This window comes from Canis lupus, chromosome 18 (assembly GCF_003254725.2).
Source record: "Canis lupus dingo isolate Sandy chromosome 18, ASM325472v2, whole genome shotgun sequence".
NCBI lineage: Eukaryota > Metazoa > Chordata > Mammalia > Carnivora > Canidae > Canis > Canis lupus.
The window spans coordinates 33,616,429-33,630,334 of NC_064260.1; the positions used below are offsets into that span (position 1 = coordinate 33,616,429).

A 13,906-nucleotide genomic window follows, 5' to 3' on the forward strand; every position below is an offset into this window, starting at 1 on the left:
AAGACACAAACTCAGTCAAGAAGTATACCAGGTCTTACCTGATCCTTTCCTCGGTCCCCGACTACAACAAACAAAGACCTTTGCCGTTCAGCCACTCCATTCTCAATGAGAATCCGAATTCGGTTATCTACCTTCTTCCGCTGCATGGTGAAAGATTATCACTGAAACAGAGAGAAAGGAAACACAACTGGCCATGAACACCAGAATCTGGATGAGGAACATTAGCTGGCAGCCACCTGTGAGGCCTGGGACTGTGTGAGGTACATCTCTAAGTATCATTTTACTTAACCCTCCAACTGCTAAGGAACATATCACTCTCATTTTTAAAAATCAGGAAACTCGGGCAGCTGGGGTGGCCCAGCAGTTTAGCGTCGCCTTCAGCCCAGGGCCTGATCCCGGAGACCCAGGATCGAGTCCCACATTGGGCTCCCTGCATGGAGCCTGCTTCTCCCTCTGCCTGTGTATCTGCCTCTCTCTCTCTCTCTGTGTCTCTCATGAATAAATAAATAAAATCTTTAAAAAAATAAAATAAAATCAGGAAACTGAAGCTTGGGAGGTAAAGAATAGGTTTCCTCAGCAGGAAAAGTCAGAAGAGGAGCTGTAATTCACACTTCTGTCCAGGAGTTGTTTTTTTTTTTAAACTTGAAACAATGTTCCAAAAAATAGAATGATTAAAATATATGATGGCATATTTCTAGAATAATAAAGCAGCTCTCAAAACAACTCTTTCAAAACCATTTTTAGAAATTATCTAAGGACAATGGATGTATGGATGTAGGTACTTAGGAGAAGATAAACACTACAGGACAAAGCACAGCATCTTTTTTTTTTTTTAATGCATGTACATAACATACAGGGAGAAAAAACCTGGAAGAAAACACCAAAATGTAATTATTTCTGGATGCTGAGAGTGCAGGTGGTTCTTCTTTTGTTCTTTCGATTATTTGGAGTTCTGGGTTTGTTTGTTTCAATTCATATGCACAACTAATAACGTCAGGGAAAGGAGATCAATGAATCCTACTGTGAAAAAGTGTTTCAATGGTCTCCTCCAGGAAGGGAAAACCATACTGAAAAGCCTGTACAGATAAACCTTAAAACGCACTGTGATTGCATATGATACAATATTGCATGGTTACCATAATAAACACACACCAAAGAAACATCAGAATTACATCAATTCTATTGCTACAACAGAAGAATAAGAATGACAGGCCACCTAGAAAGTCCAGGGCCTGCTGCATTCTAAACATAAAGTTCATCAATTGAACCTTAACTGTGCCTTAACTGTCCTAACCTCCAATCCGAATATGGATCTTTAGCAGGTCTAGCTTAGTATCAAACATTGTTATAATCAATGGCTTCCTTCTCATAAGGAAAGGAGCAAGTATAAAGAGTTCAAGTATCTTGGGTGGCCCGGGTGGCTCAGGGTGTGACCCTGGACACCCGGGATCGAGTCCTACGTCGGGCTCCCTGCGTGGATCCTGCTTCTCCCGCTGCCTGTGTCTCTGCCTCTCTTCTGTGTCGCGAATGAATGAATGAATGAATGAAATCTTAAAAAAAAAAAAGAATTCTAGTATCTTGGGTGGCCCGGGCGGCTCAGCGGTTTAGCGCTGCCTTCAGCTCAGGGCGTGACCCTGGAGACCCGGGATCGAGTCCCACGTCGGGCTCCCTGCGTGGATCCTGCTTCTCCCGCTGCCTGTGTCTCTGCCTCTCTTCTGTGTCGCGAATGAATGAATGAATGAATGAATGAATGAAATCTTAAAAAAAAAAAAAAAAAAGAATTCAAGTATCTTGGGTGGCCCGGGCGGCTCAGCGGTTTAGCGCCGCCTTCAGCTCAGGGCGTGACCCTGGAGACCCCGGATCGAGTCCCACGTCGGGCTCCCAGCATGGAGCCTGCGTCTCTGCCTCTCTCTCTGTGTTGCTCACGAATGAATGAAAGAATAAGTGAATAAATAAAATCTAAAAAAAAAAAAAAAAAAAGAATTCAAGTATGTCGCGGAATAAAAGTGGCAGGACTCCCTCTCCGTCCGCGGGGCTCGGAAGGCTCAGTGAGCGCCCCGCAGCCCCGCAGCCCCGCAGCCCGCCCGGCCGTCGGGAGCCGCCGCGGGTGACCTGCTCGCTAGGAAGGGACTGTGGGGGCCCCGGGAGCGAGACCAGATAAAGCCTGGACTTCACGGGGCTTTCACGGTCCTTGGAGAAAATACTCAAGCGGAACAGGTGAGGGGCGCTGTGCAGACAGACACGATCGGATGGGAAAGGCGCCGGCGTAGCCAGAGGGGCTGAGGCAGGCCCGGGAGGAGCCCGCGCGAGCGTCCCGGGGCTTCAAGGGGGCAGGGTGCAGGGGGCCTGAGGGGCCGGAGGGGACGGAGGGCCGCCTCTCCTTCAGCGGCGCCGTCCACGCACCTGACAGACCCGGCGCGGCGCGGCCCAGGGGGTGGGAGCGCGAGCTCCAACGGCTCACGGCGCGGCAGGGGCGGGGGGCGGAGCGCCCAGCGCCGCCCCCACGGCCCGCGGCCCCCGCCGCGGAGAGCCGAGCGGCCGCCCCCCGCCCCCCGCCCCCCGCCGGCCCGAGGCCGCTCGGGGAGCACGCCGGGGAGGCGCAGCCCGTGCCCCAGGAGCGCCCCGCGGGGAGGCAGTCGGCGCGCGCTCCCGCCGGCCGCCGCGGCCCACGGAGGGCACGGGCCGACCTCGACCCCCTTCCCGAGCCAGCCCGCGCTGGGTACCTGCGCCCGAGCCCGGGGATCCCGGCCGGCAGCCAAGCGGAGGCACGTGGGGCGCCCGGACGACTCGCGCGGCGGGGAGGGAGCGGCGGGCTGCCCGCCGCGGACGCCTGACCGCGCGCTGAGGGGACCTCGCTCCGCGACGCTCGCCGGGCTCAGGCGCCGGGAAGCGGCGTGTGCGCAAGCGCACTAGCGGGGCCCTTGCTCGCCCCGGTCTCCGCGTGATGACGTCGAGGCCCGGAGGCGGGGCCGCAGCCCGGGGGGCCAGCGCCGCTAGGACCCTGCCTCTGCCGGCGGCAGCCGCGGGGCGGGCGGGTTTGCCTCTCCTCGGCCGTAACGGTCAGCCCAGGGGGTCCGCGCCCCAGCTCCGGCCACTGTGCCGGGGCGAGCCCGGGCTCCCAGACGGGCCCGGGGCCGGGTGTTAGCCCAGGGACACGAGACCGACTCCAGGGATCCGTGCGTAACGCTACCGACTCTTTTATTTAGTTTCTCACTTTGATGTGACAAAACGAGGAAGCTGGACTAGCAGGCCCAGTTCGCTCGGCCCCCTCGGCCCCCTCGACCCTCCGGACCGCAGGAACGACCCCGGAGCCTGCGGGGGGCAGGGCGGCCTCTGCCCGGGGCCTCGGGGACGCCCCCTCCGGGCCGCCTCTGGGAGACCAGCCCTCGGGTCTGTTCGCGCTAAGTTACTTCGCCTCCTTTCGTCCTCCATCCGCCGCCCCTACCAGCTCCAGGCGAATTCGCCCAAGCACAAGAACCACCCAGAGATTTATACGTTGGTCTTTGGGCCAAATCGTTGAACTGCAAGTAAACAAATCCCAACCGCTTGCTTCACGGTTCTTGGATACCTCAAAATGTCTCAAGCCGAACTCAAGTCTCTCAGTGAAACTCCTTCCCCAAATCAAGACACTTCCGATTCTAATGTAATCACCACCGCCGCCCATCTAGTCCGATATCCATCATTTTCTAATTCACTCAACAAAAATGTCTATTGTGGGACACAAGGGATCGGGTGATCAAAATGTTCCCGTCATTCATGAAGTTTGCAGGATTCTGCCAAGTTTTAAGTGCTATTAAGAAAACAAGTATGCATAAGCAAACAGTGACTAAGGATATGTTTTAGCGGTGGACGTGGAAGGCCTGTGAGGTGATGACACTGGAACAAACACTTGAATTTAGAAAAGAATGAGCATTAAGGATATTTGAGTGAAAAGCCTTCCCACGCTGAAGATGTAAGGTAGATTTCTAGATGGGAAGAATCCTGGCAGGGTGGCAGCGTAGCCCATGTACCCAGACTGCAATGAGCAAGAACAAAATGGTAGGAAACTAGGCCTTAGGTAATGAATTCACATGGAACAAACTTTAGAATTCTAAGTCCGATGGGAAAACCGGTGGAGTTTGGGGAACCAGGAAGTAAAATCTGACTTGCCCTCAGAAAAGGCTCATTTGTGGCTGCTGTGCAAAAATCTCTGCAGAAGGACAAGAGGAGCAGCAGCCAGCCGTTCCAAGCTACTGCAGTGGGTAACTGTAAGCTAGTCATAGCGGTGGTTACAAGTGCTAGATGACTCAGGATATATATATTTTCAAGGTAGAACCATGCACTTTAAAGCCTAGACACAAGAGTATGAAAGAGGGGGGAAAAATAGCCCAGGTATTTGCCCTGAGCAAAAGGATGAATGCAGGTTAACTAAAGAGATTAATTTGAAACACTAAAAAATTCAAATCGAGATTAGTACTGGAGTTCTGGAGATTTGGGGACCTAGGAATATTTAGGACTCAATGATTGTATTCAAAGTCTTTGGATTAGATGAAATCACTAGGGAAGACTGAAGCTAGACATCAAAGTCTCACAACTTAAGCCCAGCAAAGGATACAGATTACTAAGTGGCTAGTGAGACAGGAAACCTGTAGAATCCATTCACTATCGCCCTCCACTTTATGCTGTCGTCATTTCTCACATGGGCTACTCCAATGGACATCTCTCGCCCCATACATTTTGTTCTCAACACTGCATTGTGTTATTCTTTAAATGGCAACTTTATTAGGTGACCATCCTTTACCCCACCCCTGTCCCCGTACAGTTTAGAAACCCTTCATAGTTTCCAACTGTTGAGACAAAACTTAACATGGAACATAACTATAAAGCCAACTATAGTACCCTTTACCTGTTTCTTCAACCACTAACTACAAAAACCCATACTCTTCCCACCTAAGATAGCCAGCCTTTCTCAGTCGCTGGAGATTGGGCCTTTGGAAATGCCCTTCTCACCACTTCCCTGCCTAATTATTCTTCCTTCAAGTCTTAGTTCAATCATCCCTTTCACGTGTTTCCTGATCATTTTGACTAAGATCATAACCTATCTCAGTCATGGCCTTTGTACCTGTCATCAACCATGTTGCTCCATCATGGCATTTGCTACATTTTTGTGTCACCATGTCATTAATCTTTGTTCAGTAAAAGCAGGAACCAGTGATTTTGTCACCAGAGTGCTTACTGCTTCCCATGAGGCTTGGCAAAGGACACCCAAATTTGCCAAATGAAGCCTTAGTTCAGTGGCTTAATAGAGTGTCTCCCTAATATAAACAGAGTAATTAAAGAAAACTAGTACTTACAATAAAAATACAATACTAAGACTTGCCTTTACTAGATCAGGTGGTTTGTACTGCCTACACTCCATGAGCCAGTCTTCTGCATGAGACTGGATTGGGCTTCACAACAGCTGTTAAATTAAGGTATTAAGATCCTGACTGAAAAAAGCTGGTAGTCTAGTCTCCTTAGAAGACAAGGCCACCAGAGATTTTTTTTTTTTTCACTTTTTCCTTCTCTCCTCTCACAAGTAGAACTTCAGAGCTTTGCTCAATAGTATATACAACTAATGCAGACTTCACTCAAGGAAATGAATCAGATTTTAATATTTAATCTAATGTAATTCAAGACATTCACTATTCTTTTCCAGTATTTTTCTAGAACTCAGAATGAGATAAGGTATAGAGATAAGCCTTAACAATTTACATTCATTTTGCTGATGGTTTCCCTCCTTGCTGACTCTACAGAAGGGATAAGCTCAAAGGCAATACTTCTTTGAATATAATTTATAGTCAGTAAAACTTAAAGTGCTTAATAAGAACTCAAGTAGGATGAGAGTTCAGGAACTTAAAGATGAAATGAAGAAGGATTTGGACTCAGTGCTTACCTGTATCTCATTCCCCTAACCAGATATATTACTGAAAACATAATGAACAGTACAAAATTCCTAACATTGTTGACTATACTCAACTGCCTTCTACATTTTATGAACTGGTTGTCAACAGAGCACTTAAGTTATTGAGGCCTGAGAATATACATTCTCATGCCTCCTATAAGTGGCAAAGTCTCCCACATAACAGCTGCATACATAGGAGACAAAAGAACTGCAGAAGCTAACTGATTAAAAATGTTTAAAGGATATCTGATTTAATATCAAGATACAGTGATTGCAAAAACTCTTCCATATTCTTAGGGATATTAGGATCTAGAAATAAAACTGCTCTAGCGAAGGTCATCAATGACATTCTACCTTAAAGCTTTAAAATAGAAGTCTCATTATCCACGAGAGGATTCATACTGTGCATTTAAAAAGTACTTTATATGTGGAGTCTTACTATACCGAGAAGCTACAGTGACACATATGACAGTCATTTCCTTGCAACTCTGCTAAAATAAGCATTTGACCAAACAAAAGGCCTTCTGCAGGTAAAACAAGTATTCACATATTATACAGGACACTTAGTACCAAGACTCAGATCTTAATGGGACTTTTTTTTAAAAAGATCGCTGCCTTATAATGAGGCACTCCTTTAAAAAATATAGTCTGAATTGAGACATAAAAGCTTAACATTTAGACTGTGATGATAGAATGCAAAAAAAAAAAAAAAAATTATAGTATTTCCAAAAGAACAAACGATTCTTTTAAAAACATACATAGAAATAATAGAACTACTAACACCTTTACACATTCACAACATCTACACTAATGCATAGAAGTTTGAAACCTAGAAAGCAATTCTCCCCATCCCATCTCTGAACTGATTCAGAGATCACTGTATAAAGAACTTATTCAATTTTAAATGTCATGAAATTGTTTTCTACACAGATAGCAAATTTAGTTTTATATATAGGATTGTAAGCATACACATCTAGGGATTACCCAATAAACCACGAATATTTTATCTATTCCCCATAAAATACAGCTAACATATGGTTGTGGTACATCCCAGGCAGATGTCATTTAAAGCGCACAACGGGAGGTGCTAGCAAGAGAAATACTCATTTGCAAAAGTAAACAGATAACCCTTCCAATATGATGTACCACAACCACACATGAGAAAAGTCAAGAACTTATTTTATTTTAAAATAAACATTGAAGACACCCCCCCTTCCCCACCACCCTACAAAAAACTTTTGAATGTGGAATGTTCAACAGCCTATCCATTTTAGTAGGTTACAAAACCAGCAAAAACTCCAGTTGTCTAACAATGAATGTTTGAGAATAGTTTTGTGTCTTGTTTTTGTTTTTCTTTAGTAGCTGAGCACCTACTGGAAAAATTCCTTAGCTAAATGCTAATAAAACAAAATTCAATTTCTGCACAGAAAATACCATTAACTTAGTATTAGTATAGCCTTTGCTGAGTAGATGGGATTAATTCTCCATGAAGTCAAAGTGGAATATGACAAGCAGCATTAAGTTCATAGGCACACAGAACTAGTGCTCAAACTGCTAGCACAAATTCCAACAGCATATAAATTACTACACTGTCCTCTTCATCAAACTTGTGACTCTCCCTATGCGTCTAAGTGAAGGGATCACCACTTTGAATATAAATGCCTCCGTGAGAATATTAGGGTTAGACAAAAGATAAATGCAAGTACTACAGAAACAGCTGCTGGAGATAACCATAAAATCTGAAACACTAACAATGCATGGGGTGAACCACATAAGCTGCTAGCTGTTGAACACCAGTGTTTCAAGATACAACTTTTATAAACATGTTTTATTTGTTTTGCTTATACCATCAGAACTGAAACTACTGTCTGTCATTTCCCTAAAATAGGGAAATCAATCTAAAACACATACTGGTGCTTTTCAAAAGATAGCAATTTAAAAGGGTGGTAGCAGCAGGCATTTGATATCTTTTTCTTTTAAAAACCTTCAGGCTGCAGGAAAAACATGTGACCAAGAGTGTTATGATTATCCATTAGATATTTTCATCAGTACCTGTACCAATTTAGGTGACAATACAGCAAGATCTGAGGATTAGTGACAGACAATGTACATTATAAGGAATGATAGATAGTACCAATCCTTACAAAAGTCATTGTCAGAAGAAACTGTTAAGTGTTCAAAAAGGTATCTAAATACTTCACATTAAGTACAGAAGCGGCCATCCAGATTACATCCCATATTTGTTGCATATTTTTCAAAAAGTGCCAATCAAAGCCCAATTTTTGCATTTTGGCTTTGTCTTATTATAGTATCAGCTGTTAAAAAGCAATTTACATGTGTTGTTTAACCACAGTTGTTTGGCCAGAGGATGAATAGTGCTGTGTCAAAGCTGGTAGCCAGCCTTTTATATTAAGGGCCCATGCATAATTTGGTATGCATCTAAACGTTTAGTGCTCCAATTTAACCGGAAAAGCTGTGAAATGCAGTTGTTCTGCCAAACCACATTCCACTCCTTCTCGAAGGGAAATATTTTAGTTTTTGTCAATTACCATTTGAATAACTCTAGGGCTGATTTGTTGATTTTTATCCAATGTCAGAAGTTAATCTTGCTTTTTCCAAGCCACTTCAAATAACTATGGAGATATCACCCTGTAAAGTGTATTATGTTTTACTCCTAAGCAAGGGTGAGGAATCTGAGTATCATGTGCAAGGCTCAAGATGACGCTTAGGAAGAACATGCAGAATAAAAATAGTTTCCTTCCATATCCAGGTAATATAAAGCTGACAATTGTAGTCCTGTCTTTATGGGATGAAAACAGTCCCTTTACAATAAGTTTCCTGAAAGGGAGAACAAATAGATAATAACTCTTCTGGTAACATATTATGGTACACTGGCCAGTGTGTTTTTGGCGTTTAAACATAATCCTGTGAATCAGATTAATTCACTTGCTGAGTGTTCATTTGCGGCATCCCTCTGTTGGGTCTTGGGGGCCCTCCACGACCTAGAAGACAAAAATGGCATTTGGTTTTTCTTTCAAATATTATTTGCTTTGCCTTCAAGCAGATTTTCATCTGAAGTCAAGAAGCATGTGGGCAGCTTGTCACCACATTATTAGGTTTAAGAGGTCAATTCTTCAGTGTTCACCTGTCCTGGAAGTTGTCATGCGCAAATTTGCTCATGTTCTCTAGCTAAAAGAAGAGTAGAGCTAATGGAGTATTCCACCAGTACTCATTCATTCATTCATTCAACAAGTATTTATTGAGTGCCTACTATGTGTCAGGCACTGTCATCAGGCGTTGGAAATAGATACAGCAGTGAAGACAGACAAGGTACCTGCTCTCATGGAGCTTACATTCTAGTGTACACTCTAGCTTACATTTCAGTAGTAAGTAACATCATACTATCAAAATTAATAAAAGCACCAGAATGAAAAACAGACCTTGTTACCTAAACTGTTAAAAAGAAACTACATAACATTCAAAATTGTATAATGACTTGTAACAGATAAAATAACTTTTTACATGCTGTTAAAACAGATTTTTAGCTACCAGTCAACTCAACTTTCATAGAATATGCTACAAGGTGAGAAAGAACATAACCCACATTCACATGCAAATATCCTTTGATACTTCAAGTCAGTAATTCCCAAGTGATCCATTAATTTAAAAATAAAATGCACCTTTTTGCTGGCCAGTTTCTACTAGCATTGAAATCAAAGTACTTTGTATTCCTCCTTAATATACATTTTATACATGTTATGGCCAATAACTAGAGGAAACCTATTCAATTTAACTTCCCTTAAATCAGAGAACCATTTAGAACTTCAGATCATATGAAATGCTACTTCTAATTATTACACAGGTTGACTTCCTGGCCAAACAGGAAACAGTTTTCCTATGGTAAGAGAAAAAAAACCAGAAACTCCTTAAACCTGTAATTTTTAAATATAGTTCAGGAAGTTAGTTAGGATTTTGGATGTTTTATTTAAAAGTCAGAAACAATTTGAAATTTATATCGCTATTAATGATCCAAAGGCATTGAAATTTCAGTTAGTTCTATCACTTCTAAATGGTTCTCTAAATGTAACTATGGCTTATTTGGCCATTAAAGGATTTCTGACCCTAAAATATAATATGCATGTTCAAAAATGAAAGAGGAATAATAATAAATTTATATAAATGTTCAATCTCATTCCAAAAATGTCTTACAAAAATGTTTCAGTAAGTACTTCCTAAAAACATTTAGCAGGTTTTAGGACCTGAAAAATAATTTGCAGTTGGAAAAACACTTTTTCTGAGGAGGAGAAATGTTCTAGTTTTCAAGACAATTTATATAGTAACAGGGAAAGTCATTCAAAAAATTAAATTTGGGTTCAAGAGAAGTTTTAGAAACAGAGCATTTCATTTAATCCCTAGCAACAAGTCTGGTAATGATAAATGTATTCCTAACATGTAACCTACATGCAGACTATGGAACAGCTCTTCCAAGGCCAGAACAGAAGCTCCACTTAGGAGCTAGGATCACCACCACAAAATATTACCTCGTGGGGCTCCCCGTGGTCCACTCTGCCCAGAGCCTCGCTTGAAATTCTGCTGATATCCATCCTAAAAGACAAGCTAGTTAGTACTGAAGAAAAGGTAATTTTTTTAATGCTTGCTTACTCATCTATCTATTCTGTCTTAACACAAAATTCTTCCTTATTCTTTTACACATTTCATAATATAGTAAAGCTAGAAGTTAATCTGTAATTGTACTTCTGTATTCTCAAGAACATTCAATGAGATGTTCTCTACTCTTAAAAATCACTTTCTCCTACACAAATTTATTTTTATTCAAGTATAATTAACATACAGTATTATATTAGTTTCAGGTGTACAATATAATGACTCAATAATTCTATACATTTCTTAGTGCTCGAGATAAGTGTACTCTTAATCTCCTATTTCACCCATCCCCCTCTCCACCTCCCCTCTGGCAACTACTGAGTTTGTTACCCAGTTGAGTGGTTTGTTGTTCATCTCTTTGTTTCTCAAATTCCACATTAGTGAAATTGTACATTTGTCTTTCTCTGACTTATTTCACTTAGTATTATATACCCTCTAGGTCCATCCAAGTTCTTGCAAATGTGGTATGATTAATACATGTATCTCATATATATATATATATATATGAGATATATATATTATTCTTATTTTTTCATCTATTGATGGACACACTTGGATTGCTTCCATATCTTAGCTATTATAAACAAAGGGGTGCATATATCTTTTTGAATTAGGGTTTTCATTTTCTTTGGGTAAATAACCAATAGTGGAATTACTGTCATATGGTAATTCTATTTTTAATTTTTTGAGGAACCTCCATAATGTTTTTCACAGTAGCTGCATCAATTTGCAATCCCACCAACAGTGCATATAAAATCATTTTTAACAGACTCTATTAAATGAGTACCTATATTGAATGCTAAGAAAAGCAAGCGTCATCATTTTCCATAATAAAGTATCTTGTACAAAGGTACAAAATTAGCCCCAAATTACTTAATTACTAAGTCCAAACAACCACATCTGTCCATTTCATTGGTATACTTAGGTCAGTTTATATTTTAAAGCAACTTCTACCTACCCGCTGATAGCCAGAGTAGTCCCGGGGAGCACTGAACTGAGACTGTGTATAACCACTGTTTGGAGTGTTAGAGAATGAAGGGCGGTAACCATCATATCCTCCTAAAATTTAGGACAAGAAAATAATTTTCTTATCTATGCAAGGAATTTTTATTTCTCACTACTGATGGAGGTAAGAACTGAAAAACTGTAAGCCATGCTAGTTATTGAACCTAATTTCTAATTTCCTATCATGATCCCATCTGTTCCTAAATTTCTGAGTATTAACTTCCTTAGAAGAGGACATTTTTACCCATTCATTCATGCACACACATCCCACATACACAAAAATCCCCATAAAGTCTCATAAAGTATGAAAAGCAATTATCACCTAGAGAACATGGAAAACATGGATTTGACACATACAAATAATCCATTCCTAATTTTGTCAATTTAAATGCCTATAACAGGGGCACCTGGGTGGTTCACAGTTATGCATTTGCCTTCAGCTCAGGTCATATCTTGGGGTCCTGGGATTGAGCCCTGCATCAGGCTCCCTGCTCAGTGGGGACCGTGCTTCTCCCTCTTTCCCCCTGCTCATGTTCTCTCTCTCTAGATAAAATCTTTTTAAAAAATGCCTATATTGTATTAAAAATGTTTAAGTTGTACAGAGACTAATGTAGACAAACATTACCTTTCACCAAAACTATAGGACATATTTCTATATACTTTACAAACCAAAAAAGAACATGAACTTTTTTTTTTTTTTTGTACCTCTGAATCCATTGGCAGGGCCCCTGTATCCATTCATTAAGCCTCTAGCACCACGGGAACCACCACGAGACACACCACGACTATTGTAATAGGGCTGACTGCTACGTGGAAATCCAGTGTTCTGCTGGGGAGGCTGCTGATGGTTACCAGTCACTTGGTGGGGCTGGTCCTGGGAACCATGGTAAGTGCCAACCACTGTAATAAAAAGAAAAAATGTGTACACACACACACACACACACACACACCACAAACAGCTCATTACAATCTGTTCTCTCACATTTTCTGGTTTAAGAGTTGTCTTTATATACTTTCTCTTCAAACTGTCTTTAAGTTTTCATATTAACAATAGGGAAAATTATACATTAATTAAGTCATCAAGTCTCCATTTTTCTCCCACCCATAATTAATAAGCTAAAGGGAATAGAATTCTCCAACAATTCCAAACCTTTAGAAGCACATACAAATGTGTGAGAGCACAAAATTCTATCTTTCCAAATGAAATGAAAACCTGTACTATTAAACTTCTTCTGAGGGGCATCTGCCTATTAACACAAGAGACCTACAATAATTCAAAAGAAACTTTACATACTGGAACATCACAAATACCATTTTGTATCATTTAATTATTTCTTTTCACTATAAAGCTCCTTAGTGATAAAAGCTTTCTTACCCTTTTAAATTTCCCTTGATACTTAGTGAAACACACAAAACCATACTCTCCCATAGCTAGACAAGCATATGGTGGAATATTCAGTAATTATAAAGATAAATCAGCACTTTTAACTTACACCTCCCTTAAGGCCTGATTCCATTTCAAGTATTTTAAGTACAACCAATTTACAAGACAGTTAAATAGTGCTCACGCTGGCACCCAACCTGATGAGGTAAAGAGAGGATCCTAGAAGGTTCATACTAACCTTGCATACCCCCTCCTTCCACAATGAGGATAAGTCTAGAATCTAGAAATCTTCAAAAATTATATCCTGAGGTACCTGTCTGGTATTACTATAGTGCTTATAATTCATGATAAAAAAGAAAAACAGGATGCAAAACTACCTTTGGGAGATGAGGAAGGCAGACACTAAGGGAAGGCCCACATCCCAGGAACAACAAAAAAAAAAAATCAGCCAGCCTCTTGCCAGCCTAAATAAACCTCCCATGTTTAGGCAGAGAGAAAAGGTGGTGTAATTCTTGAAAAACTTCACCTGATACATTTTATATCCTCAAGAAACCCCAAACACATTTATCAGTTCTTAGAATGCTTTTTTGCAAAGAAAAAGCGCAAGTATGCCTAGGAGAAGGGGTAATGGCTCCTTTCTGAACTATGCAATTAATGGACCAATTATACTATTCACAGGGTGATCTTTCTACAGACTACCTTTCACTACATTCTCCAAATTCAAAATTACACACAAGTATGATTATAGGTAATATTTTCTTTCTGAACAGACTCATTCACATGCATGTAGAGAGTAGTCAAAAGTAAATTTTCAACTCAACTTTTTTATCACTAAGAAATTTATTAGTCTTGGTCAAATATGACTGCATGAAAACTCACAGCAATACAATTAAAGTGTGTTCTTCATTTAAAAGTAGAATTCCTTAAAA

At 41.3% G+C, this 13,906-nt stretch overlaps 2 protein-coding genes across 6 annotated transcripts in view; both read right to left on the reverse strand.

Annotated features, from left to right (window-relative positions):
* The window catches only part of NAT10 (N-acetyltransferase 10), a 37,942-nt gene extending 35,055 nt beyond the window's left edge, over window positions 1-2,887 (reverse strand). For 2 of the 5 annotated variants that reach the window (XM_025452440.3, XM_025452436.3), the window contains exons 1-2: window positions 2,404-2,544; window positions 39-161 (exon numbers count right to left, since the gene is read on the reverse strand). In XM_025452440.3, coding sequence (XP_025308225.3) covers window positions 39-146 — 108 coding nt within the window. In that variant the 5' untranslated portion in view covers window positions 147-161; window positions 2,404-2,544. Of the gene's footprint in view, window positions 1-38; window positions 162-2,403; window positions 2,545-2,723 lie in introns of those variants that run through there. The other 3 variants (XM_025452439.3, XM_025452435.3, XM_025452438.3) reach the window with 3 other exon arrangements.
* A 4,198-nt stretch (window positions 2,888-7,085) lies between these two features.
* CAPRIN1 (cell cycle associated protein 1) overlaps window positions 7,086-13,906 on the reverse strand; it is a 37,247-nt gene continuing 30,426 nt past the window's right edge. Inside the window, exons 16-19 of the mRNA XM_025452434.3 lie at window positions 12,299-12,493; window positions 11,547-11,647; window positions 10,465-10,528; window positions 7,086-8,925 (exon numbers count right to left, since the gene is read on the reverse strand). Coding sequence (XP_025308219.1) covers window positions 8,861-8,925; window positions 10,465-10,528; window positions 11,547-11,647; window positions 12,299-12,493 — 425 coding nt within the window. The 3' untranslated portion in view covers window positions 7,086-8,860. The remainder of the gene's footprint in view (window positions 8,926-10,464; window positions 10,529-11,546; window positions 11,648-12,298; window positions 12,494-13,906) is intronic.